This window comes from Aedes albopictus, chromosome 3 (genome assembly GCF_035046485.1).
Source record: "Aedes albopictus strain Foshan chromosome 3, AalbF5, whole genome shotgun sequence".
In the NCBI taxonomy this organism is placed as follows: Eukaryota; Metazoa; Arthropoda; class Insecta; order Diptera; family Culicidae; genus Aedes; species Aedes albopictus.
The window spans coordinates 142,963,283-142,988,616 of NC_085138.1; the positions used below are offsets into that span (position 1 = coordinate 142,963,283).

Here is a 25,334-nt window from a genome sequence, read left to right on the forward strand (position 1 = left end):
GTGTTCGTAAATATCCCCTATCCATGGGTCGCATCACCGACCCAACAGTGACTCCCACATCTCACATCCTTTTCGTCTAACAAATACCCCACACGCTAACACCGCTCAGCACTGAAGTGCATAATTTCCAGACTACACCAAAAATGTGTAACCCTTGCACATTCACAAAAATTCGCAAAAATTTTCGCACAGCAGTGCACTGAAATAAATTTTGTTGTTGTTTCTACCGAATCCATGGTAAAATTAAGAACTGTACCAACAATTTTCAACCGATTGCAAAATTCTGTTAATTGTACTGAAACATTGTCAATTATACCATGCGTAAAGTACCATTGACAAAAAACATTCTTGATGTTACTATTTTGACATTGTATTTTTGACCATGTTTATCTAAGACGCGCAACATTCAAGTCTACATGGTCGAAATAACAATGCCCAAATAGTAGAACCACAGACAAACAGACGTAACACCTTGAACGATTTTCATGGAAATCCATCGCCCAGTTCACACTACCATCACCTGGTGGAAAAGTTGCACGAATCACTGTGTTGTGCAATATCGTTAACAGAAGGCGCTAGTGTGAAACGTCAAACGCATGGAAAAACGATGCGCGCGCCTCTGGTTGTGAAAGCCACAACTACGAAAATTTAAAATGGTCGGTAATAGCGCGGTCGATGGAAATTTCGCAAGTGTTACGTCTGTTTGTCTGTGGTAGAACCAAGAATGTTTTTAGTCAACAGTAATACACGCATGGTAATATTGACAATATTTCAGTACAATTAACAGAATTTTGCATTCGGTTGAAAATTGTTGGTACAGTTCTTAATTCTACCATGGATTCGGTGGAAACGACAACAAAATTTATTTCAGTGTGGGGATGCAGAGGTGCTCTCGGTCTCTAGTAGCAACAACCGGCACACTCTAACATTCCTTTCCCTTCCTAACTGTCTATCAGGACGTGGCCGGTGCCGTTATAGATCAAAATGGCAAGAGCTGTTTAAATTGCACTTTGAGAATAAGTGGAGTGTCCCACCCCTTATTCATTCGGATCTCAGTGCAATTAGTACCAGCTCAGATCAATCACGGAGGAGCAACCATTGACATGTATAGTCAGATTTGATCGTTGATCGTTTCGTTATTTCGACGTTTTGTCCTTTTCGACATTTTGTACCGTCCCACGTTTTTAAATTCGATCTTTTGGCATTCGATGTTTGGCATTCGACGTTTTGTCTTTCGACGTTCTGTACCTAAGCCGTATGTGACGGGTTTGATTCCCAGGAACTTTAAAGGTCTGGTCCGTTGCCGACAAGCCGGCTTGTTAGCTTCCAAAGCTCATTATATTTGTCATGGATTAGTTCAAAATGTCATTCGTTCGGGTCATTGAATCCGAAGATATAATAATTTAAAAATTTATATAATAAATTATGCAGACAAATGCGGAGAGCGGGTAGTAGAATAACTAGCCACAGAAGTCCAATGTCGCGAATGTTCGTGTGACTAACATCTAGTTTGCCACGCCCTTACAGCGTCAGCAGCGGTACTAGAAGTGTCAAGTTAATTTTGTTTACCATAACAAAAGGTCCTCTACAAGATGGACACTTAAAAATAGTAAATTATTGCAATTAAAGTTGTTGAAATAATTAAATAGGAAAACTGACTACAGCGCCATTGGAGTTCTAGTGTATTTCTATTGAGCGGGTACGCAACCATTACCTTACCTTACCGGTCAGGCTAAGGCCGGGGTGGCCTCTGCTGTACATAGTAGCCGCCTCCATTCAACTCGGTCCATGGCTGTTTGTCTCCAGTTCCGCACTCTGCGTAGGGTCCGCAGATCGTCCTCTACTTGGTCGACCCACCTAGCTCGCTGCGCTCCACGTCTTCTTGTACCGGTCGGATGACTCTCGAGAACCATTTTAGTCGGGTTGCTATCCGACATCCTGATGACGTGACCCGCCCACCGTAGCCTCCCGATTTTCGCGGTATGGACGATGGTTGGTTCTCCCAGCAGCTTATGCAGCTCGTGGTTCATTCGCCTTCTCCACGTCCCGTCTTCCATCTGCACTCCGCCGTAGATGGTACGCAACACCTTCCGTTCGAAAACTCCAAGGGCGCGTTGGTCCTCTGCACGTAGGGTCCATGTTTCGTGCCCATAGAGGACGACCGGTCTAATCAACGTTTTGTAGATGGTTAACTTCGTGTTACGGCGAACTTTATTCGATCGTAGAGTTCTGCGGAGTCCAAAGTAGGCACGATTTCCTGCCACAATGCGCCTCTGAATTTCTCTGCTGGTGTCGTTGTCGTCGGTCACCAGTGAGCCCAAGTACACGAATTCTTCAACCGCCTCGATTTCATCACCGTCGATATGAATTCGGGGTGGCGGGCGCGGTGATTCCTCCCTGGAGCCCTTTGCCATCATGTACTTTGTCTTCGACACATTAATGACTAATCCGATTCGCCTGGCTTCACTCTTTAGTCGGATGTACGTTTCCGCCATCGTCTCAAATTTACGAGCAATAATATCAATATCATCGGCGAAACCAAGCAGCTGAACGGACTTCGTGAAAATCGTCCCACTCGTGTTTATCCCCGCTCTTCTTATTACACCCTCCAAAGCAATGTTGAACAGCAAGCACGAAAGACCATCACCTTGCCGTAACCCTCTGCGAGATTCGAAGGGACTCGAGAGTGTCCGTGATACTCGAACTACGCACATCACTCGATCCATCGTCGCCTTGATCAACCGTATCAGTTTATCCGGGAATCCGTATTCGTGCATAATCTGCCATAGCTGTTCTCGATCGATTGTATCATACGCCGATTTGAAATCGATGAACAAGTGATGTGTGGGCACGTTGTATTCGCGGCATTTCTGCAACACCTGGCGGATGGCGAACATCTGGTCCGTTGTAGCGCGTTCACCCATGAATCCAGCCTGATATTGCCCCACGAACTCTCTTGCAATCGGTGATAGACGGCGGCATAAAATTTGAGAGAGTATCTTGTAGGCAGCGCTCAGTAGTGTGATCGCGCGGTAGTTCCCGCAATCCAACTTGTCGCCCTTTTTGTAGATGGGACAAACGATACCTTCCATCCATTCCTCCGGTAATACTTCCTCCTCCCAAATCTTGGTAATGACCCAGTGTAGTGCTCTCACCAGTGCTTCTCCACCGTATTTTAGAAGCTCGCTTGGTAGTTGATCTGCTCCAGCGGCTTTGTTGTTTTTCAACCGGCCAACCTCCTCCTCAATCTCTTGAAGGTCAGGGGCCGGAAGTCTTTCGTCCTGTGCACATACTCCTAGATCTGTTACCACGCCACCTTCGGTACTTGCAACGTCGCCATTGAGGTGCTCATCGTAATGCTGCCGCCACCTCTCGACCACCTCACGCTCGCTCGTGAGAATATTCCCGTGATTATCTCGGCACATGTCGGCTTGTGGCACAAAGCCTCTGCGCGAGCGGTTCAGCTTCTCGTAGAACTTTCGTGTGTCCTTAGCGCGGTACAGCTCTTCCATCGCTTCGCGATCTCGTTCTTCCTGCTGGCGCTTCTTCATCCGGAAGACTGAGTTCTGCCTGTTCCGCGCCTGTTTGTAACGTGCCTCATTCGCTCTCGTACGGTGTTGCAGCATTCTCGCCCATGCTGCATTCTTCTCGTTTTTCAACTGTTCACATTCGCCGTCGTACCAGTCGTTTCTGTGATTCGGAGTCGCGAAGCCTAGAGCTGCAGCCGAGGTACTACCTATGGCGGATCGGATGTCCCTCCAGCCATCTTCAAGTGTAGCTGCGCCAAGCTGCTCTTCCGTTGGTAGGGCCACTGCTAACTGCTGCGCGTAGTCTTGAGCCACTTCTACGTTACGAAGTTGCTCGATGTTGAGCCGCGGCGTTCGACTTCGACGCGTGGTGATAACTGTCGAAAGTTTTGAGCGCATGCATACAGCGACTAAGTAGTGATCCGAATCTATATTCGCACTGCGGTATGTGCGGACGTTGGTTATATCTGAGAAGAATTTACCGTCGATTAGAACGTGGTCGATTTGGTTTTCTGTTTGATGGTCGGGTGATCTCCAGGTGGCTTTGTGGATATCTTTGCGGGGGAAGAAGGTGCTTCGGACTACCATTCCACGGGAGGCTGCAAAGTTTACGCATCGCTGGCCGTTATCATTCGATACGGCGTGCAGGCTGTTTCGCCCGATTACCGGTCTGTACATTTCCTCCCTTCCTACCTGCGCGTTCATGTCGCCGACAACGATTTTCACGTCACGCGGCGAGCAACCATCGTATGTTTGCTCTAACTGCGCGTAGAACGCTTCTTTCTCGTCATCGGGTCTCCCTTCGTGTGGGCAGTGGACGTTGATGATGCTGTAGTTGAAGAAACGGCCCTTAACTCTCAACATGCACATCCTTGCGTTGATCGGCTGCCACCCGATCACACGTTGTCGCATCTTGCCCAACACTATAAATCCTGTTCCCAGTTCATTGGTGGTGCCACAGCTTTGGTAGAAGGTAGCCGCTCGATGCCCGCTTTTCCACACTTTCTGTCCAGTCCAACAAAGTTCCTGCAACGCCACGATGTCGAAGTTGCGGGGATGTAGTTCGTCGTAGATTATCCTGTCACATCCTGCGAAACCTAGTGACTTGCAATTCCATGTTCCAAGTTTCCAATCGTAGTCCTTATTTCGTCGCGTGGGTCTTTGCCGATTGTATCGAGTCGTATTTTCTCCTATGTTATTCGCAATGGGGATTTTTACGGGTGGCTTATTGGGCCTACGCCAACACTCCTGTCTCGCCGGAGGGCCATCGTGCCAGTTCTGTTTAACGTCCCAACCAACACTGGGACGACCACGCTGATGGGGCTACCACCTTGGATCTAGCTGGGCGTGGTGCAGCGTTTCTTACTCAGCCGCTGGATGCCAGAACAGACGCTGTTTGAGCCGCACCTCCTTGGTGAACAGACACTCGGATCGTACCTCCTCAATCTAGCTGAAGTCAGAAGGACAACAGTGCCCAGGCTGCACTACCAGCTAAGCACACAACTCTTAGCTGGCGGTCTTTGTCATCGCTTGACCCGTGGAAGCATGAGGTAGGAACTTGTGAGGACCAGAGCAATATTGGACGCTCTCCTTATCGACTCACCGTTTTGCAGCCCGGGTACGCAACCAATCGTGCCCAAATCTTACATCGCTTCTTTTGGAGCTATGAGAAACCGAAAAAGTTTGATGTGATCAAAATTGATTTCTCTCATACTACGTTGACTCACCCTGTACATATACATACAAATCAGTAACACCTTTTCTGTTGCTATAAATTAAACAAAAGCAAATGCAATCCAGTTAAGATCGGCTTCATTGGTACAAATAGAAAACATTGTTTACCATCCAATACAAACACGAAAATGCCACCAAACCGCATCTATACAACGGTAAGGGTAAGGTCTAAGTTATTAGTTTAACCTTGCTTACCGTTTCCATTGGTTTCAAGGGCAAATGGGCTTGATAGTAGAAAATTCGGTGGATCCGGTAAGCATAAGTTTTCTTAGATATATGATTTTATCAAACAGTAGCGAACATTATTTTGTTTTTAAATAAATAGGACAAACTAAACATCCGTAAAATTGCAGAATTTTCTGAACCTCCGCCGAAAAAGCCAAAACCCGAGGCCGTTCAAAATACAACACAACCCAAAGCTGAATTTCTGTGGCCCTCCAGCGCACAATACATTCCCAGTCCACATCGAATTAGCATCCCGGCGTTGCAGTTCAAACACCTTCCAACCATACCGGAGTAACGACGATGTCTGCGGAGAACTCACAAGTTCGGGATGAAAGTCGCTAAAATAACTATGTATTTTAGATGGACCAGACCAGCCACGATCGGCAATAGTTGGTCTCTACTCACTCGCAAGATGCATGGTTTTCTACTGGAGGAGCTGAATCGATATTTTGTAGAAGAACACCGTTAAAATGATTGTTTTTTTCTCAGTCAAGTTCAGCAAGTTGAAGTGCGTATGTTACTCAAATTAACTAAAAATTGTAGAAGCTGTGAACGAAATGTGGATCAGTATCTTTTGTGTATCCTTTAGTACCAGCTTCGCGTACAGTCTGTTCCAGAAAGTATGAACACAACTTTACACACCGAGATAATAAAATTTTTCTTAATAAACAACTAGTTTTTGTTTTTTTTTATTCTTCGATATTTGTAATAAGTTCATACATTGGAAAGAGTTGTAATCAACTTTTTAACTTTCACAAACAACTGTTTAACATTTATACCAAACGCTACTAGAAAAAATGGTTTTTTGATCCTTAAGCTTCATAGATGTTATTTTAATCCGTGCGAAAACTTTCTTACTTTCGTTCTGGAAAGAATAAGTCCACGGATATTCTAATTTTCAAAACATGTATCAACGACAACAAAACCCTAATTAATCCACCTAGCGATGATGACGCCTTCCTTGCGCCTTCCACAACTTAAAACCCAAAACTCAAGTGACATGTTGATGAATATCGCACTTTCATACGTTTATCAAAAATCCATTTCATGGCACCTGAAATCATGTCGTTTATCTGGGTTTTCATGTTTGAGCGTTGAACTCTTAAAAAAGTCCCAATCTTGAATTTTGAGCCACCATCTTGGATTTTAGCCGGTCATCTTGGATATTCTGGTCGCCCTTTTTGGACTCAGAACATCTTACCCAAAAAAATACACCCATATTGCATGGTTTTAGAGCCTAAAACTTTATTAAACAGCCGCCATCATGAATTTGGAGTCCCCACATTGAATATTAGGCTGCCATCTTGAACTTCGGGCCGATATCGTGGACGAATTTTGGGTCTCCAGTGTTGATTTCCACACAAAATTGGTCAACCATGCTAAAGGTTATAAAATTCGTCGCAGTTTGATGTGTCGGTGAACCTAGCAACCGGAAGGTGGCAAAACTGAAAGGATATGATGAGCAGGGCATGTTGTGAGAATGTGTGACAACAATCCTGCGAAACTAGTGTTAGCAATACTTCCGAACGGTACAAGAAGACTTGGAGGGCAGCGCCAGCGTGGGCAGATCAGGTGGAAAGAGATTTGGCGAGCGTTGGGCGTGACCGAGGATGGAGATTAACAGCCACGAACCGTGTATAATGGAGACATTTTGTTGATCCAGTTTTATCTTGATTTTGATATAATACTAAATAGGGGAACTTAAGTATTTTATTCCGTCATGTTTTTTTTTGAAACCTATTGAACTCAAAATTGGCCTTCCAATCTTTTCCAAACAAGCTGAATTAGACGATGCTGGGTCATTAGGCCGAAGGTCATTAGGCCGAAGGCCATTAGGCCGAAGGTCATTAGGCCGAATGGTCATTAGGCCGAATGGTCATTAGGCCGAATGGTCATTAGGCCGAATGGTCATCAGGACGAATTGAAAGTTAGCCGTTGTTTTTACCTTTTCCAACCATTTTTGCCAAAAAACTAGTTTAACAATGAAACTAGAAAGAATAGCCTATGTTTTAAAGAAGAAAAAAATTTATGAATTGAATATCAGCAGTTTCAGCGCCAAAAACTATTTTAGCAATGATACTAGAAAGAACAGCCTATATTTAAAAGAAGGAAAAATTCATGGGTAAAATATCAGTAGATTCAGCATCAATAAAGTATCTTCGTGCCTGTCACACGATGCACACATGCAAAATGGTCATTTGCAGAGGAAGCTCTCAGTTAATAACTAAGTTAAGCTGAGAAGCAGGCTTTGTCTCAGTGGGGACGTAACGGCAAGAAGAAGACCCAATGACCATTCGGCCTGATGACCATTCGGTCTGATGACCATTCGGCCTGATGACCATTCGGCCTAATGACCATTCGGCCTAATGACCATTCGGCCTAATGACCATTCGGCCTAATGACCTTCGGCCGAATGGCCTTCGGCCTAATGACCTTCGGCCGAATGGCCTGACACCGAATTAGACGACCAAGTTTCAGGCAATTTGACCGACAAAACCTAACTAACAATCGCAAGCCACAAACAAGCATGCATGCTGAATTGTGGCTTTATAAAAGTAATGATAGCTAAACTAAAATAATGCTGTACTCATTACTGTACAAATGCTTTTTCAATTGAAAAAAGTAGCCAATGTTCTACCTTTCGTATCGGTATTATCAATGATAATTTAAAACACTTTTCAAGCGTTTAATAATATTTTTGTTCGACTAGCAGTAATTCCTTTTCAAAATAGTTTAACAAGACCTTTTTCTGCTTCTTGTTAAGTTCATGTAAAAATTAGAACATGCATCTATATAATGTATTTTCACGAGTCAAATGAGCGCTTGCGTTTCATCATACTTCTACTAGCGCATACTGCCGCAGATAGGAAGGCATACGGCTAGCAATCGACGGGTCTTGAGTTCGAATCTTAATTTAGGTAAATGTATGTGTAGTTATTATTTCACAATAGTTGTTCACTGCATATTAATTAACTCTCGTAGAAATTGATTTTTATTTTTATTTATTTATTTTTTTATTTACTACAGCTGAGTAACAGCTTCACTATATAGTTGTAAAAAGATTTAACAACACACAGTTCAGTTGGTACACAACACTATGCTTTATAGTTTCTCCAAATTTGTATGAAAAAAAAACAGAATAACGGCTATGCCTGAAAATTATTCAAATGTTATACAGCATCATGTTGAACTAATTTGGTGTAAAGGTGCTTGTTAACCCTAAAAGGGATAACTGGGGTCCATTGGACCCTAGGCGCCTTTCAGAACTCGTCTTTGATGGAACACACTCAGCGAGGTGACGACACTGAGGCCATGAAGGCATCCCTTTTAGCTTTTGTGCTTTTAGGGTTAAAAAAATGTTTGTTGGTTAACATAAAAAATAGCAATATTTGATTCACTAAGCAACCTAATTCGAATAGAAAATAGTGCCAGTATTTCTAAAGAAATTTCCGAAGACATTCCGCCAAAGGAAGTTTCAAAGAAATAACCAGAAAAAATCACAGGAGATTTGCCGAAGAATTGCCCAATCAACTCCCGCAAGCATTGGCGAAGAAATTTCCAGAAGAGTGTAAAAAAAAATACGAAATTAGGATTTTCTGAAGCAGTTACCAAAGACAATCAGAAATGGCGGAGCCTTGAAGAAGACACCAGTCAAAGTGTCGAAACGTCGAGTTAGATAACAACTCGTTTTGATTTAACAAGACTGTGTATAGCCGTCAAATCCGAGTTGCGCAAAATTCAGTCGATTCTCCCCCATCTATTTTTTTTTCTATGTCAAAGTTATCGAGCAATTTGTTGAAGACAGTATTCTTCCAAATGGTTCAGAACTCGAGATGTTCCACAACGATTGTCAAAATATAATAGTATCCCACATGTCCAACATGGCCCCTGGTGTTGCAGATTTCCGGTGGCCAATGCTCCCGTAACCACTTTTATGACATATTTACACATTTTTGGTGAAATTATCTTTTAAATAAGACATTGCACAATGGTCCACGAACCAGATTTACGAGGAAAGATGCATTCAGCGCCTTCAAATGATTTTATAGATTAATATGGTCTTCTACAAAGTTGTTCCTAAAAATAAGGCCCTCTTTTCAATATACATGAAAATTAGGGTGGTCCATATTTTCAAAGAAATTGGTAACCAAACTTTTTTATTTGCAAGAATAATTAAATACATTCTTCGGAAAAGTTGTAGATCTATCAATTTTGAGCAAGTTTGCTGATGCCACTTTTTATGTAGCTTTTAAATTGACCGATCTAAGGGTATTTTTCTGGATAAGCTAACGGTTTTGTGGCGTTAACTTTTTCAGTTTCGATTGTTCATCAAAGTCACCCAAGAAACACTTGTAGAGCATTTGAAGACGCGTCGTTTCGTGCGCTGAGATGGTCGTTATCTCTTTTGGTTCAATAGTTACAGGCGTTTTTCTTAAAAAATCATAGTTTTTTTTTTAAAGGTGTTGTGAAGAATTAGCATTAAGTTGAAATTCACAAATACAAAGAAATTAAAACAAAAAAAAGGTGTTATGACGGGTTGGGGCAAACATAAAAAATATCTTTTGCCCGCATTCAAAAGGAGAAATGTTGTAAAAAAGCATATCAAAAAATTAGAGGGGTCTTATTTTTATAACTGCAAAACGGTGAGTCGATAAGGAGAGCGTCCAACATAGCTCTGGTCCTCACAAGTTCCTACCTCATGCTTCCACGGGCCAAACGATGACAAAGACCGCCAGCTAAGAGTTGTGTGCTTAACTGGTAGTGCAGCCTGGGCACTGTTGTCCTTCTGACTTCAGCTAGATTGATGAGGTACGATCCGAGCGTCTGTTCACCAAGGAGGTGCGGCTCAAACAGCGTCTGTTCTGGCATTTAGCGGCTGAGTATGAAATGCTGTATTGCGTCAGCTATACCTAAGAAGGCAGCCCCTTCAACGCAATGTAGGCAGCGCGGCCCCGGTAAGGTAGCCTGCTGAAAACCTTCAAACACCCAGAAAAGCAATAGTAGGGTAAACGGATTGATTCAACGGCAACAGACCCGGCAACGAATAAAGGACAACGATTGGAAAGTCGGATCTTGGAACGTGAGAACTTTGAATGAACCCGCACGTGTTGGGCTCCTGGCTCGTGAACTGCGGAATGTCGGCGTTAATGTGGCCGCTATCCAGGAGATACGCTGGCCCAAAACAGGAGAACGCGAATTCCGAGCGGTGGATCCCATCGCCAACACTTCATTCAAGTACCACATCTACTACAGCGGCGGCGATAGGGCAGAACGCGGAGTTGGCTTTATAGTGATCGGAAAGCAGATGAAGCGAGTTATTCGGTGGAAGCCGATAAGCGACCGAATCTGTGTGTTGAGGATGAAGGGCAAGTACTTCAACTACAGCCTGATCAGCATCTATGCGCGAACGAACGACAAACCCGATGACATGAAGGATGAGTTCTATGAGAGCCTTGATAAGGCCTACGGAGAGTGCCCAAAACAAGATGTCAAAATAGTCATCGGAGATGCAAATACGCAGATCGGCAGAGAAAGTTTCTTTCGGCCTGTCATTGGAACGGAAAGCCTTCATTCTGTTACCAACGATAATGGTCTGCGCCTTGTAACATTTGCTGCTGCTAGAGGGATGGCAATCAGCAGTACCTACTTCGCACGTAAGAATATCTGAAAACACACCTGGCGACACCCGAGTGGTGACACTTGCTCCCAGATAGACCACGTGCTGGTCGACGGGCGACATTTCTCGGACGTCATAGATGTGAGGTCCTACAGAGGCCCGAACATCGACTCGGATCATTATCTTGTAGCCACTAAAATTCGGGCGCGATTATCCAGCGTCACGAGTTCAAGAAACAACAGGACGATGCGTTTCAATATCCATCGCTTGTCAGCCGAAGGAATAGGACAGATCGGTGAAGTACTAGAATTGTAGTAATGAGCTGAATTTTAGTATGGTGAGAAGGTTAATTCTCCGTTTCTGCAATGAAATGGTGCAAAAAGCGTGGGTATTATGATTCCTTGTCTAATTTGATGCTGTTTGAGCAAAACTTTGGGCAACAGTGTTGTTGTTTTCTTCATTTCTTGCAACATAAACAACATAGTTATCCAAAGTTTTGCTCAAACAGCATCAAATTAGGCAAGGAATCATTATACCCACGAATTTTGCACCATTTCATTGCAGAAACGGAGAATTGACCTTCTCACCATACTAAAATTCAGCTCATTACTACAAATCTAGTACTACACCGAACGTGCCCCATTGCTGCACAGTACCATCAGAAGCTAGACGAGAGGATAGGAGAGACCAACGGATCTGGAGATGTCAACAGCTTGTGGGGAAGTATTCACGAAGCAGTGACAACAACAGCGCAAGAGGTGATTGGTACCGCTCAGCGACGCCAACGTAATGGTTGGTTTGACGAGGACTGCCAACGAGCGACGAACGAAAAGAATGTCGCCAGAAGTCGAATGCTAGTGGCCGGTACCCGGCAGAACAGAGAGCGGTACAGGGTTGCAAGAGCAGAAGAGAGTGTTATTGCTGAAGCGCAGGAAAGTATGGACAGGAACGATATGCGGAGATTTTATGCAACTGTCAATGGCGCGCGGCACAAGACTGCGCCAGTGCCCGCCATGTGCAATGACCGGGAAGGAAATTTGCTGACAGACAAAACAATGGTGGCAGCCAGGTGGAAGGAGCACTTCGAAGATTTCTTGAATGGTAGCAGCGAAGGAGCACCCAGGAACAGGATTAACATAATGGATGACAGTCAAGCAGTGGAACCACCAACACTGGATGAGGTTAAAAAGGCCCTTAAGGAGCTGAAAAACAACAAGGCTGCTGGGAAGGACGAGATCCCGGTTGAACTTCTTAAGCACGGAAGCGAGCAGCTACATCAATCAATCCATCAGATTATTATAAAGATTTGGGAGGATGAAGAATTGCCCAATAGTTGGTTGGATGGCCTCATATGCCCAATCTACAAGAAAGGGCACAGACTGGAGTGTGCCAATTGGCTTCTTTAACGGTGTTGAGATAATTCGATATTCTGAATCTGCATGTCAAACTGAGCCGAAATCCAAATTTTCATCAATTTTGGAGCCCGGGAACCTATTTAATAATCATTTTGAAGTTTGTATGGGAGCGATTTGTCGGATCACCCCTCGTCGCAGTTTGTACTGGGCGGAGCTGTCAAACGGTTGCCCAGCTGTCAAAAGGTCATTTCAAAAAATTTCTTTGAAATTGATTTTAGGTACCAAAATAAGGTTCTAAAAATCTGAAAAAAATCATAGTGGCTCAGAAAAAGGTGCTCTTTCCTATAAAATCGAAAAATCAATATATTTTTCAAAAGTTAAAAACCCAATTACAGAGGGATTACCCTTTTAAATTCGGCGTATAAGATACTGTCGCGTGTCCTGTTCAACAGACTGCGACCTCTTGAGGAGTCCTTCGTCGGCGAATACCAGGCTGGTTTTCGTGAGGGCCGATCAACGACGGATCAAATGTTTACCCTGCGGATGATCCCAGATAAATTTCGGGAATATAACTTGCAGACTCACCATCTGTTCATTGATTTTAAAGCAGCGTACGATTCAGTGAAAAGAAATGAGCTTTGGCAGATAATGTCAGAACATGGTTTTCCGGCGAAACTAATTAGGCTGATACGCGCAACGCTGGATGGATCAAAATCAAGTATTCGGATCGCGGACGAAGTGTCTACGTCGTTTGTGACCTTGGATGGATTGAAGCAGGGGGATGCTCTTTCAAATTTATTGTTCAACATTGCACTCGAAGGAGCGATTAGGAGGTCAGGCGTGCAGAGGAATGGCTCTATCATCACACGGTCGCACATGCTCCTCGGTTTTGCGGACGATATTGATCTCATCGGCATCGATCGTAGGGCAGTGGAGGAAGCTTATGCTCCTCTGAAGAGAGAGACAGCGAGGATAGGCTTGACGATTAACTCTACCAAGACGATGTACATGATAGCGGGTAGCGACAGAAGCAAGCCTAGTGGTGTTAGTGCTGAGGTAGTGATTGATGGGGAAGTGTTTGAAGTTGTTGAAGAATTTGTTTATCTTGGAACACTTGTGACATGTGACAATGACGTTTCCCGTGAAGTGAAAAGGCGTATTGCAGCTGCAAATAGGGCCTTTTACGGATTGCGTAGCCAGCTTAGGTCCCGTAACTTGCAAACGCAAACAAAATTCGCTCTGTATAAGACGCTGATTCTTCCGGTTGCCCTCTACGGTCACGAAGCGTGGATGTTAAAGGAGGTAGACCGAAAAGCTTTTGGAGTTTTTGAGCGCAAAGTGCGGTGGACAATTCTCGGTGGGAAACAAGAAAATGGAGTGTGGCGCAGACGCATGAATCACGAGTTGTACCAAGTGTACGAAGATGCGAATATTGTGAAACGTATAAAACACGGCAGACTTCAGTGGGCTGGACACGTAGTGCGAATGTCGGAAGAAAGAATAGCGAAAACAATATTCAGCAGAGAACCCGGTAGAGGTAGGCGACTTCGTGGGCGGCCGCGAACTCGCTGGCTGCACGCGGTTGAAGAAGATCTACGATCCCTACACGTTCGGGGAAACTGGAGGAACATCGCCCAAGACCGACGAAGATGGTGCTCTACTATACGCTCGGCATTGGAGTAAAGTTACTTTGTAGCCAACAAGGTACAAGGTAGGTATTTTTATAACTCAAGTGAATAATACTTGAAAAGTGAAAAGTCTTCAGCAAACTTGCTCAAAATTGATAGATCTACAACTTTTCCGAAATATGTATTTAGTTATTCTTGCAAATAAAAAAGTCTGGTTACCAATTTCTTTGAAGATATGGGCCACCCTAATTTTCATGCACATTGGAAGAAGGGCCTTATTATTAGGAACAACTTTGTAGAAGACCATATTTACCTAAAAACTCATTTGAAAGCGTTTATTTATTTATTTATTTATTTAATTAATTCAACTGGCAATATAGTGTCTCATTGAATGTATACTAAACTAGAATTACAATAACAATACACTGCTCATTTATACACATAGCACAGAAGAACTCCGGATTACAAAGACCCTTATGAATGTATACTAAACTTAAATCACAATAACAATACACTGCCCAATAATACGCATAGTACAGAACAACTACGGATTACATAGATTAGGGCTCCCAGTAGTAGGACTCGCGACGAATAAATTCACGGAACAATAATCCAGATGGCCAAGTAGATTCCTTAAGCGCCATTTCCTTGATGCTGCAGTCAACACCGACTTTAAACGAGACATAGCGAAGTTCATCGTAGGTACTCCAGCGTGGCATGATTTTCACAACATCAGGCGGCTCATTCAAATGCAAAGAATTTGACACCATTTCTTTCATTGCATCAACGGACACATGTTTGGCCACTCTAGTAAAGAAAATCCAAAATTTTCGTTTATCTTTAGCGGATGTGGGTTGAATGCTGGAACCCTTAAGCAACGGTGACATATCGTTTAATGCATCTTTCCTCGTAAATCTGGTTCGTGGACCACTGTGCATTGGTTACATTGGGCACCTTCATCATAACAAATATACCCATATTTCTTGGTTTTAAAGCTTAGATCCCTTAAAACAGCCGCCATCTTCATTTTGAGGCAACCATCTTGGGTAAAGGCCGCCATATTGGATATTATGGTAGCCATATTTGAACTGTGGACATCTTTCCCATCGTATATCTACATTGTGGATTTAGAGCCTAAAAATCCTTGGAACAGTCGCTATCTTGAACTTTTGGGTCGCCAAAAGATATACTGGATGCCATTTTTGTACTCCGGAAATCTTCCTTAGGCAGCATCCATTTATTACGTAACGCTAAAATCGACATTTTTCGACCACAACCCTCCACCCCGCCCACCGTAACGCTATTTTGTATGAAAACCCGAAAATTTTGTATGGGTTGGCAATAGGACAGATCGGTGAAGTACTAGATTTGTAGTAATGAGCTGAATTTTAGTATGGTGAGAAGGTCAATTCTCCGTTTCTGCAGTGAAATGGTACAAAAAGCGTGGGTATTATGATTCCTTGCCTAATTTGATGCTGTTTGAGCAAAACTTTGGGCAACAGTGTTGTTGTTTTCTCCATTTCTTGCAACATAAACAACATAGTTATCCAAAGTTTTGCTCAAACAGCATCAAATTAGGCAGGGAATCATAATACCCACGCTTTTTGTACCGTTTCATTGCAGAAACAGAGAACTGACCTTCTTACCATACTAAAATTCAGCTCATTACTACAAATCTAGTACTACACCGAACGTGCCCCAAACTCCCCCCCTCCCTCTAGAGCCTCACGTAATTTGTGGATGGCGCCTTATATCAAATATATCCATATATCATGGTTTTAGAGCCTAAAACCACAGACAAACAGACGTAACACTTCGAACATTTTGGCTTGACGTCATGGATTTATTGATCTCCATTGATAAAATCCGCACAACAGTTTTCGACCATACTAAAGGTTACGAATATTGGCGCAGTTAGAAGTATCTGGCGCCAGCGACAATCTTCCTCTATAGCAGTGAATCAAAATTCAACCATCGCGCAACAATAATGGCAATGCCGCAACCTACATTTGTAGCAACAATTCACCCAATGCGACATAGGTTTGTCCCGACTTGAACAGAATGGGATAAAGATCGTACACCACGAGTTTAGAGATTTTTAAGCCCTGCATTGCAATTTTCGAGAAAAAACTTCGAGTCGGTAAACACTGCAATACTGTTGAATGCCTACTATCAAACAGTTTCGATTTTGGGTTAATAATAATCGATTATTCACGAGTTGAAATTTAGCTTCTGCAACCAATTTAGCCGTTTCAAGATGCCTAAAATAATAAAAAATGCAATTAATTACAAAACCAAAATTATTCAAACTTGAAAACAAACACAAGTGGTGAAAATTTTTGACAGTTGGATCAACAACCTATATTTTCCTAATTTATGTGGGTTGGCTCTTTTCGGTGACATAAGAAAAAGCAGCATTATTCGCGTTACGCGTTTCGGCTTACTACTCTTCAGCCCTCTTCAGACGCAACATGCTGAATGTGACCATCAGCTCGGTCTGTCACAGATAAACACCGTCACAGTTTATCTGTGACAGACCGAGCTGATGGTCACATTCAGCATGTTGCGTCTGAAGAGGGCTGAAGAGTAGTAAGCCGAAACGCGTAACGCGAATAATGCTGCTTTTTCTTATGTCACCGAAAAGAGCCAACCCACATAAATTAGTAAAATTCCACGGTGATCAATCCCGATCAGAACCTACACGGAAAAATATTATAACCCAAAGAATAAGTTTTAAAAACTCAAATTTGACTAAACTGCTTAAAGTTTTAACTCAAAGTTGGGTTGTTTTCTCCCTCGCCCCACCGCAATGTTTTCGAAAACAAAGAGAGAAGCACCGACGCATCCGCTGCTCTTCCGTGGAAGAAGCCAAATTTGGGTTTTCTTGAGTTAACCCAAATTTGCGTCAATTGAGGCCTCCGTTGGGTGAAAATAACTTACCACTGGGTTAATTTTTTTGCCGCTCTCAAACGAGAACTACTCACTCGCCACTATCGCTGTTTGACACAAATTTGAGTAATTCCACGGAAGACCGGGATTGCGTCAAAACAACTTAAATTTGGGTTCATTTGTAGTTCCGTGTATATTTTCGGTCTACTTAGATTTAACTATAAAATCTGTCGGCAAGAAATGTCAAAATCGAATCACCCCTCGTTGTTTTATGGCTAGCGTAAAAAGCTGGATAAAATGTAAATTATAATACTGAATTGCATAAATTCTTTTACGATACGGCATTTGCGGTTTATAGCAGCATTGAACTTATCCCTTCATTTGCTATAAAGTTGTGAGCGTCTCACCCAGGCCCCGTCTCACCGCTTGAGAGCTCAGTTCATTACTCACGTCTTCTCACTGGGGCACTCATGCTAAAGTTTTAGCTCACTCCAATAGTTCATTGTTTGCACACTGCATCTGTATCACCCTTCAAGAGTAAACAAAACAGTTGCTGCTGCTGCTGAAATAAATCAGTTTCTAAACTACATCGCCTTGCTGCGTGCAATTTATCATTTCTATCTTAATAAATTACACCCACTATTTCAAGGTAAGCCATATTGCAAACAAAGATGACCATAGTTTCATCCAACTGTTTTATTTGTTGTTCCAACAAAGGATATCCGTTTACAATGGAACAATTCCGTTCGCCCATCGTGGATTTCTGGACTAGCTTCAAGCCTGTTGTATCGAACATACCGCCACAGGACTCGTACCAGCCGAAGGCAGAGCCCACCGATGGAAATCCCGACTGTTTCGAAATCGAAACATATTACGACAGCTATATTGACGGCAACCAGCCACCATGCTACGTTAAATCGGAATATCCGTTCTGGTGGGGGTCGCAAGTTTACAGCTCAGCGTATCCTTGCGTAAAATCTGACGACGATCCCCTGGATCAGAATATCAACAATCACAACTATTGTGAATCAACGCCTTTCCGTTACTCGGAAGAAAGTCGTTCCGGTTCGGTTGCTCAGGAAGTTGTCGTGTACACAATCGATGGATCCTCTCACTACACGTTTGAGCAACAAACCGAACCGATTTCCACTCAAAATCCTCCATCGCCACGTCAGCTCAACATGGACGAACCGAGCGGTTCTCGCATCATTAAGCAGGAATTAGCCGAGCTTGTAGCAAACCATGAACCCCCACCACTAAAAGTGGTTTCAAAAAAGGCATCTTCATCCAACTTGCCGCTGAAAAAACGGCGTATCCGACTGGGACACCAAAACTCAACCGACAGTCTTGTCTGTCATGTCTGCGATCGTACATTTAATCAAACAAATCACCTGACGCAACACTTCAACGTTCAGCATTTGGGTCCGTTGGCTCAGCGATGCGAACTCTGCGGAAAACGCTACCGTCTAGCAGAGGATTTGGAGAAGCACCAGCTTCGCCACCGGGAGCAGAACAAACCGTTCCAATGCGAGTTCTGCCCGAAGAAGTTCAACTACCGGTACGATATGATTCGTCACATTCAGTCCAGGCATACGGAGGCACCCTTCAAGTGTCGGTTTTGCGGAAAAGGCTTCGCGCGGTACGACCACTTGTTGTCGCACGAGAACAGCAAGCACCGGTGCAAGAACAAGAGGACAATTGCGAAGGAGCTAGTGAAGAAGGCAAAGCAGAAGCAAAAAGAAAAAGAAAAGCGTGAGAAGGAAGCGGAGGTGAAGCAAGAGAAGGAAGAAAAGGCGCTGCGGAAGAAAACAGTGAAAAGTGAGCGTGTTTCAATTGATGGTAATGTGAAATCAAAAATAAATGTTAAGAAATAAATTTGAATGTCTTTTTTATGGTGTGCTGAAAAGAAGAACTAACTGTACATTTCATGAAACGACAAAGGTGTCGTCATTTATAGATAGAGTGCATTCAACGGTTTTGAAATCGCATTATTAAATGAACTGTTGAATGGCTATTGTATAGATGAGTCTGCTCTAACGTGATTTGGGAAAAAGGGGAACTTACTTATCTTTAAGAGTTTGACCAAAAATTTTATAATTTTATTTTCCTATTCTGCTAAGAATTACTCAATGAATTGCTGGAGGTTTTTCCATGAGAAAACACTTGATGAAACTGTAGGTTTGTTTTTTTACAGATTTAATGACGGAATTCCTCTTCTTCTTCTAATTATGTACACAATGTCCCAACCGGGATAAAGTTTATTGTTCTATGAACCCTTCCAGAGTTGACCGCTTTTTTCACAAAAATCATCGATCGACCAAGCTTGATGGTTCATGATTCAAATAAAACTTTGCTCTTCTTTTCAAAATGGGAAACACAAATTTCAGCTTTCTAAAATGTTTTCGAAACCTCAAGTTATTTTTGAAAAGGTTCAAATAGTTTTCGCACACATAGGGTCTCGGACTACTTGGGTAGGAGCACCTAGTCAGTCGATTTTGAACCGATTTACTCGACTTTTGAGACACGATCAGATACGCACAGTATCTAGCCATGTTCAAAAATTTAAATCAATCGGGTTGAAATTGACTGAGCAGCAAGTGCCCAAAATAGGTGCCTCTGCCCAAATGGTCCCAGACTCTATGTTTTGAGTAATTGTACATAGCTTTAAATTCTTAAGGCTCCATTGAGAAGGGCAAATATCCCTGAACTAAAAAAAGCACTTTTTTCCCAAATGATCAACAAATCAAAGAAAATAAGAATGTCCGATTGTTAATTTAGTCAATTATGAGAATCGGACACACTGGTTTTGTTCGCTTTTTTGTCATTCTGGAGAAAAGTGCTTTTTCAGTTTCGGATAATATGCGATTCTCATTTGAGCCTTAAAGCTTTGGTGACATGAAAAATAAATTGTTGATATCATATTCTAAGGAATTGATTTTTCATACATTTTCATTCCATCACCTCCTTTACGTTTTTTTATTCCTTGTTGGGTATATAAGTCACTGCGACCAGCTTTTAGATCTATTGTGACACTCCTTTACGTTAAAACAAGTGATAGGACATCAAGCGTCTAAAGAAAAAAAAATCTAAAATAAAAAAAAGTTTTTAAAATATTTATTTATTTTTTCTTTTTTTTTTCTCCTTGTCAAAAAACGTGAAATAAATTTTGTTGTAGACCGATTCCATAGTGAAATTAATAACCGTACCCATGATTTCCAGCTGGATTGCTTCAGAAATTCCTCCAGGAACCATTTTAAAAATATCTAGATATTTATTCAAAAACTTCCACAAGAATTATGGTACAAAATCCTTCATTACTCCAGATATTATTCCGAAATTTTTCAAAAAAAAAAAAAAAAAAATAGATATTCCACCAAAAATTTCTACAAGGATTTTTCAAGAAATTTTCAAATGAATTTCTCCACAGACTCTATCAAAAAGTCTTCCAACCATTGATTAGGAAATATTCTTCAGAGATACCTTCTCATATTTCTCGATAAATTCTTTTAGATGGTTCTTCGTGGGTTGTTTCAGATAGTTCTCCAAGAATAACTTCATAAATTCTTCCAGAGATTCCTCCGGAAATTTCTCCACGAACGGTTGCCTTTAAAATGTCTTCCTTTCTTGGTGATTTCTTCATGGATTTCTTCAAAACATCCTCTTAAAAAATTGAATTTTCATGATTTTTTATTTATTTTTTTTTTTTGATTGTTTTTCTCCAATAATTTCTGCATAAATTCTTCCAGTGTTTTCTTCAGAAATTTTTCTAGTCTCCTTCAAAAAAATTTTCATTGATTCTTTCTATGGATATCCTTAGTAATTCCTCTATGCATTACTTCCGAAAATATTCCATCAATTTTCCAGGGATTCTTTATGATTTTTATCCAGGGACTCATTTGAAACTTAATCTAGGAACTCCTTCAATTTTTTTTTCAGGAATACCTTTATAAAATATTAAATATACAGTGATCCCATATCACTCTCACAAATTCACCATTTTCATTTCATTTCAATATTTCGTTTGTTTTAAGGTATTTTTTCAACCATGATAAAATCGAAACACTATTTTATTCCTTAAAAAATAAGAAATATCCATAGATTCCTATACTCTGGCCTATGAGGTGAACACCGTGGAGTTGGTTTCCTGCTCAGCGCTCACGCCCACGCCCACGCTGCGCTCATGAAGTGGGAACCTATAATGAGAGGATAATTATAGAAAGATTCAGAACACGGGTTCGAAGCCTTACCATGATCCAATGTTGCACGCCAACCGATGGATGCTGCATAATTGCAAGACAAGGTGAACTTTTACAGTCAACTGAATGCTGTCGTGGACAAGATTCCGAAAGGTGATATCAAGATCCTCATGGACGACTTCAACGCGAAGGTTGGGCCCGACAACTCGGACTATGAGCCCGTCATGGGACGCCATGGTCTCGGAGAAATTAGCGAGAACGGAGAGCTGCTTGCAGAGTTTTGTGGTAACAATGACATAGTGATTGGAGGATCGCTCTTTCCTCATCGACCAGTGCACAAAGTTCCATGGGATTCCCGTGATGGCGTCACGGAAAATCGAATCGACCATGGAGACGGAGCCTTCTTGATGTGCGGAACAAACGTAGCGCCGACATTGCGTCCGACCATCATCTTCTAATCGGCGAGATCCGACTGCGCATTGCATGGATCCAGCGACAGGGGGAGATCATCGGGCGCCGGTTCAACACTGGAAGACGCTGCGGTGGAAACGTCCTTCGTCGAGAAGCTAGAGAACAGTGCTGCGAATATTCCAGAAGGTGTAAGCGTAGAAGATCAATGGAGCGCCATCAAGAACGTCTTCATCGCCACCGGCGAGAATAATTTGGGTGAGCTACGCACCCGAAGAAAGCAGTGAATCACAGATGATACCTGGAGGAAGATAGAGGAGAAGATAAGCCGCGAAAGAGCGAGTGAAAACACGAGGAGCTAAAGCCTTAGCCCGTCAGCGCTATTCGGCTCTCGAGAAGGATGTGAAACGCTTATGTAGACGTGACAAAAGAGCCTGGGCGAACTCCCTAGTCGACGATGGCAAGAAAGCCGCAAACACAGGCGACATTCTCTCCTCTACGATGTCTCACGTCGCCTTAGTAGAACCAAGATGAATGCTACGTAGGGTGGTAATAGAAGTAAAAATAAACTCGTTAAAATGTGCATACAAACTCGCATAAGCTAGAATTGTTAACGTTGGTATAATGCGATGTGATATGTGATAACAATGAAAGAGGTGCTTTTGGAGTGCCAAAAAGCTACAAGAAAGTTCCCTGATAAAAAATATCATAAAAATACAATAAATTTTATTGTTACAACACCATTTTTTCGAAAAATATTCACCATTATACGTATTGTAATTTACACAGCACACTCACCATCACCCTTATTGTTCTATACCATTCGGCGAATGGTAAATGGCACTTTTACAATAAAAAATGGTGGTCGTTATGTATCTTAACCATAAAATTTTGAGAAAATTTTCATACACTTTTTCGCGAAAAACAATAGAATGTATTGTGTTTTTATGAGACATTTTTAGGGCAATTTTCAAAAGAAAACAATATATCCTAATGTTTTTTCATTGTTCTTACAATACAAATACAATTAATTGAATGGCGTCAAATGAATCGTTGTTACAATAAAAATACAATAATATTTGTTTTTATTTGTAAGCAGTTTTCGCTTTTGAAAATCTATAGAATTTATATTTCTCGCTTACATTTATATCCAGCATTTACGAGCACTAACGGCCTCCAGAATGATATGCACATTTTATGATAAGAATCAAACACTCTGATGTCTGTCTGGTAAGTATTGCTTGGCAGCTGTTGATAAGATCTTTTCAAATAACTGCCAAATATCACAAGTCAGACCTCAGGTCGTATGATCCATACCATAAATCGTTCACAATTCATGTGGCAATTAGTATCTGTAAATGCTGGAGAAAAATGTTACCGAGAAATATGAATACTTTGGTTTTTCAAAGGCGAAATCTGTTTACATAACAACAAATATAATTGCATGTTTATTTTAACATCGGTTCAATTAATTACCTGCATCGGCTGTTTTCCTACTCTCCGCATCGACCAATGTGGCGCTAGCACAGACAAACAGACATATTACTTAGAAGAAAATTGCTTCAATAACATGGTTTCGCATCTCACTAGCACCCTCTATAATGCTCAGTCCGAAGCATTCATTTGCAGGTGTTGTTTCCCTCGGCTCGATGTAACAATTTTGCAGGTGACGACTCCCCCGTGGCGTCATCCGTTCAAAAAACATGAATGAAGGTTCATGATTGAGTCATTTTATGTAAACATTGACCGGCGTCGCGTTCATTTCTCTTCAAAATTGAGAGGTGATGTAGGCACCGCAGCGCCACCATGACACATGCGAGCACAGTCCGAACCACACTTTATTTTCAAAATGACCGTTAAATCGTGCGAAGAATTCGATTTGAGTAGTATGTCTGTTTGTCTGTGGCGCTAGCTTCTATGCGCGAAAAATCGCTAAAAGTAAATCGCAAAAATATTGTATGGCGAATATTATCTAAAGGCAAATTCTTCAAAGTGGAACACATTATTCGAAAAAATATTTGGTAGTGGTTGTGCACAATGGTGACCACTATTAAGCCTACCAAATATTTTTTCGGGAAAAGCTTTGTATTTCAAGTAATTCAAGTTTAGATGCATTTCGCCATACAAAATTAAATTGATTTACTCCTGCTGATCAACTGTGGCTGCGCGCAAAGCGGGTAGTCCATTAACCCCATTAAACTAATTGTATTTGCACAGACAGATTTGTCTGTGGTATTTGTATTGTTATCAATGGTAGTTTACTATTCACTAGATTCCTTTAATTTATTGGAAAACATTAGAAAAATCATTGTTCATCTTTTTATTGTCGTAACATCCTCACTTGGCTAAACCTGCTTTTCAGCTAGTTTTCTATAAGTACTTCCTCAGTTATTCATTGAGAGCTTCCTCTGTCAACACGGCTTGACGTCTGTCAGTCGTTGAAGTTTTAGCGAATAATATTCGATAACCGAAACATCTACTGTACTCAAATTTAAAACGAAAACAAAAAAAAATATGTGATTTTGTATTTGATTATACAAACATGATCCAAGCAACAATAATATTTATTGTTATTTATATGTTACGAATTGTTTTCAAGTGTAATTGAGAAATAAACACTTTTTTAATAAAAAGTCCATGAGAACTTTGCAGGCACTTTTGCAACTATATAAAAACAACTTAAATCAATTTTTACTTATAGTAATTTTAAATTATTATAGAACTATTGAAAAACAATCGAATCAATTAGTCACTAATAAAGCTAATGTTCACTTATTGTACGAACTATATGGGCTTGATTTCTATTGTAAAAAGTAACAATATATCTACTATGTGTTTTATTATGAACAATAAAACCAGTCATATGTTAATTATATTTACCATGTAATGAATGGTAATTTTTTATCCGGGTTTACAGTCAGCATTATGGTAACAAAACAAGTTAAAAAGTCATCAGTTTTGTTTTGTTGACCTGATAATTAACAGAGGGAGTGATAACTGTGCAGGAAATCACGCTTCGTCATTTGAGTAAAGATGTAACTTTACCGCATAAAAGTACGTATAACCACAGACGAATTTATCTTCGTTTGTGGTATAACATGAACATAAACTTCTTTATACGTGCAAATTGGTTGTCTGGGAATGGATGGAGCGTGGCTGCTGAGGGCCGTCAGCCAAGAAAATATAGGGCGATTCGCAATAGAGGTGGCTGGGCAGCAGCTTGGAAAAATCATCGACTTTGCGTCCACCAAGTCAAACATAAGCAAGGACCTGAAATCGGCATTGCTTCGACTTAGGGTGTCGATCGATAATGCCAAGCAGGAGCATGCGGTACTCGCGTTGCAGACTGCTGCAGCGGCGGCGCCAGCAAAGGAGAAAGTGCCAAAGTTTACGCAAACGCAGGCCTTCTCCTTCGCAGGAAGTCCGGAAAAAGTGGAAGCGACTGCTTGCGACAAACGAGACAAGCACTCGCAGAAGCGGGCGTGCCAGCCGTCAGGCGAGGAGCTGTCTGGCGGTGCACGCAAAGCCAAGCGCATAATTACCCGGAAGGTCGGACCCCAGCCATGGATCCCGGAAAGCTGGGAAGGGTGGGCCTGAAAAGGCTGGCCCGTCCCGAAACGATGGGTTGCGACCGTTGGTGGGCCCTCAGCAGCCACAGAGTAGGGCGAGGACCCCCCTTGGACGAAGGTAGAGCGGAAGAAGAAGAATCCGCCGGTAGAAGTACAGGACGCCAAGCCGAGGCGTAGGAGGGTACG

The 25,334-nt window shown here is 42.0% G+C and overlaps 2 protein-coding genes across 18 annotated transcripts in view; both read left to right on the forward strand.

Moving 5' to 3' along the window:
• The window catches only part of LOC109424083 (uncharacterized), a 638,365-nt gene that overhangs the window by 261,223 nt on the left and 351,808 nt on the right, over window positions 1-25,334 (forward strand). The window lies entirely within an intron of this gene.
• Window positions 17,408-19,632, forward strand: LOC109416284 (zinc finger and SCAN domain-containing protein 22). Its single transcript, XM_019690320.3, has 2 exons — window positions 17,408-17,624; window positions 17,693-19,632. Exon 2 carries the CDS (start codon window positions 17,707-17,709, stop codon window positions 18,847-18,849), a length of 1,143 nt encoding a protein of 380 aa, XP_019545865.3. The 5' UTR covers window positions 17,408-17,624; window positions 17,693-17,706; the 3' UTR covers window positions 18,850-19,632.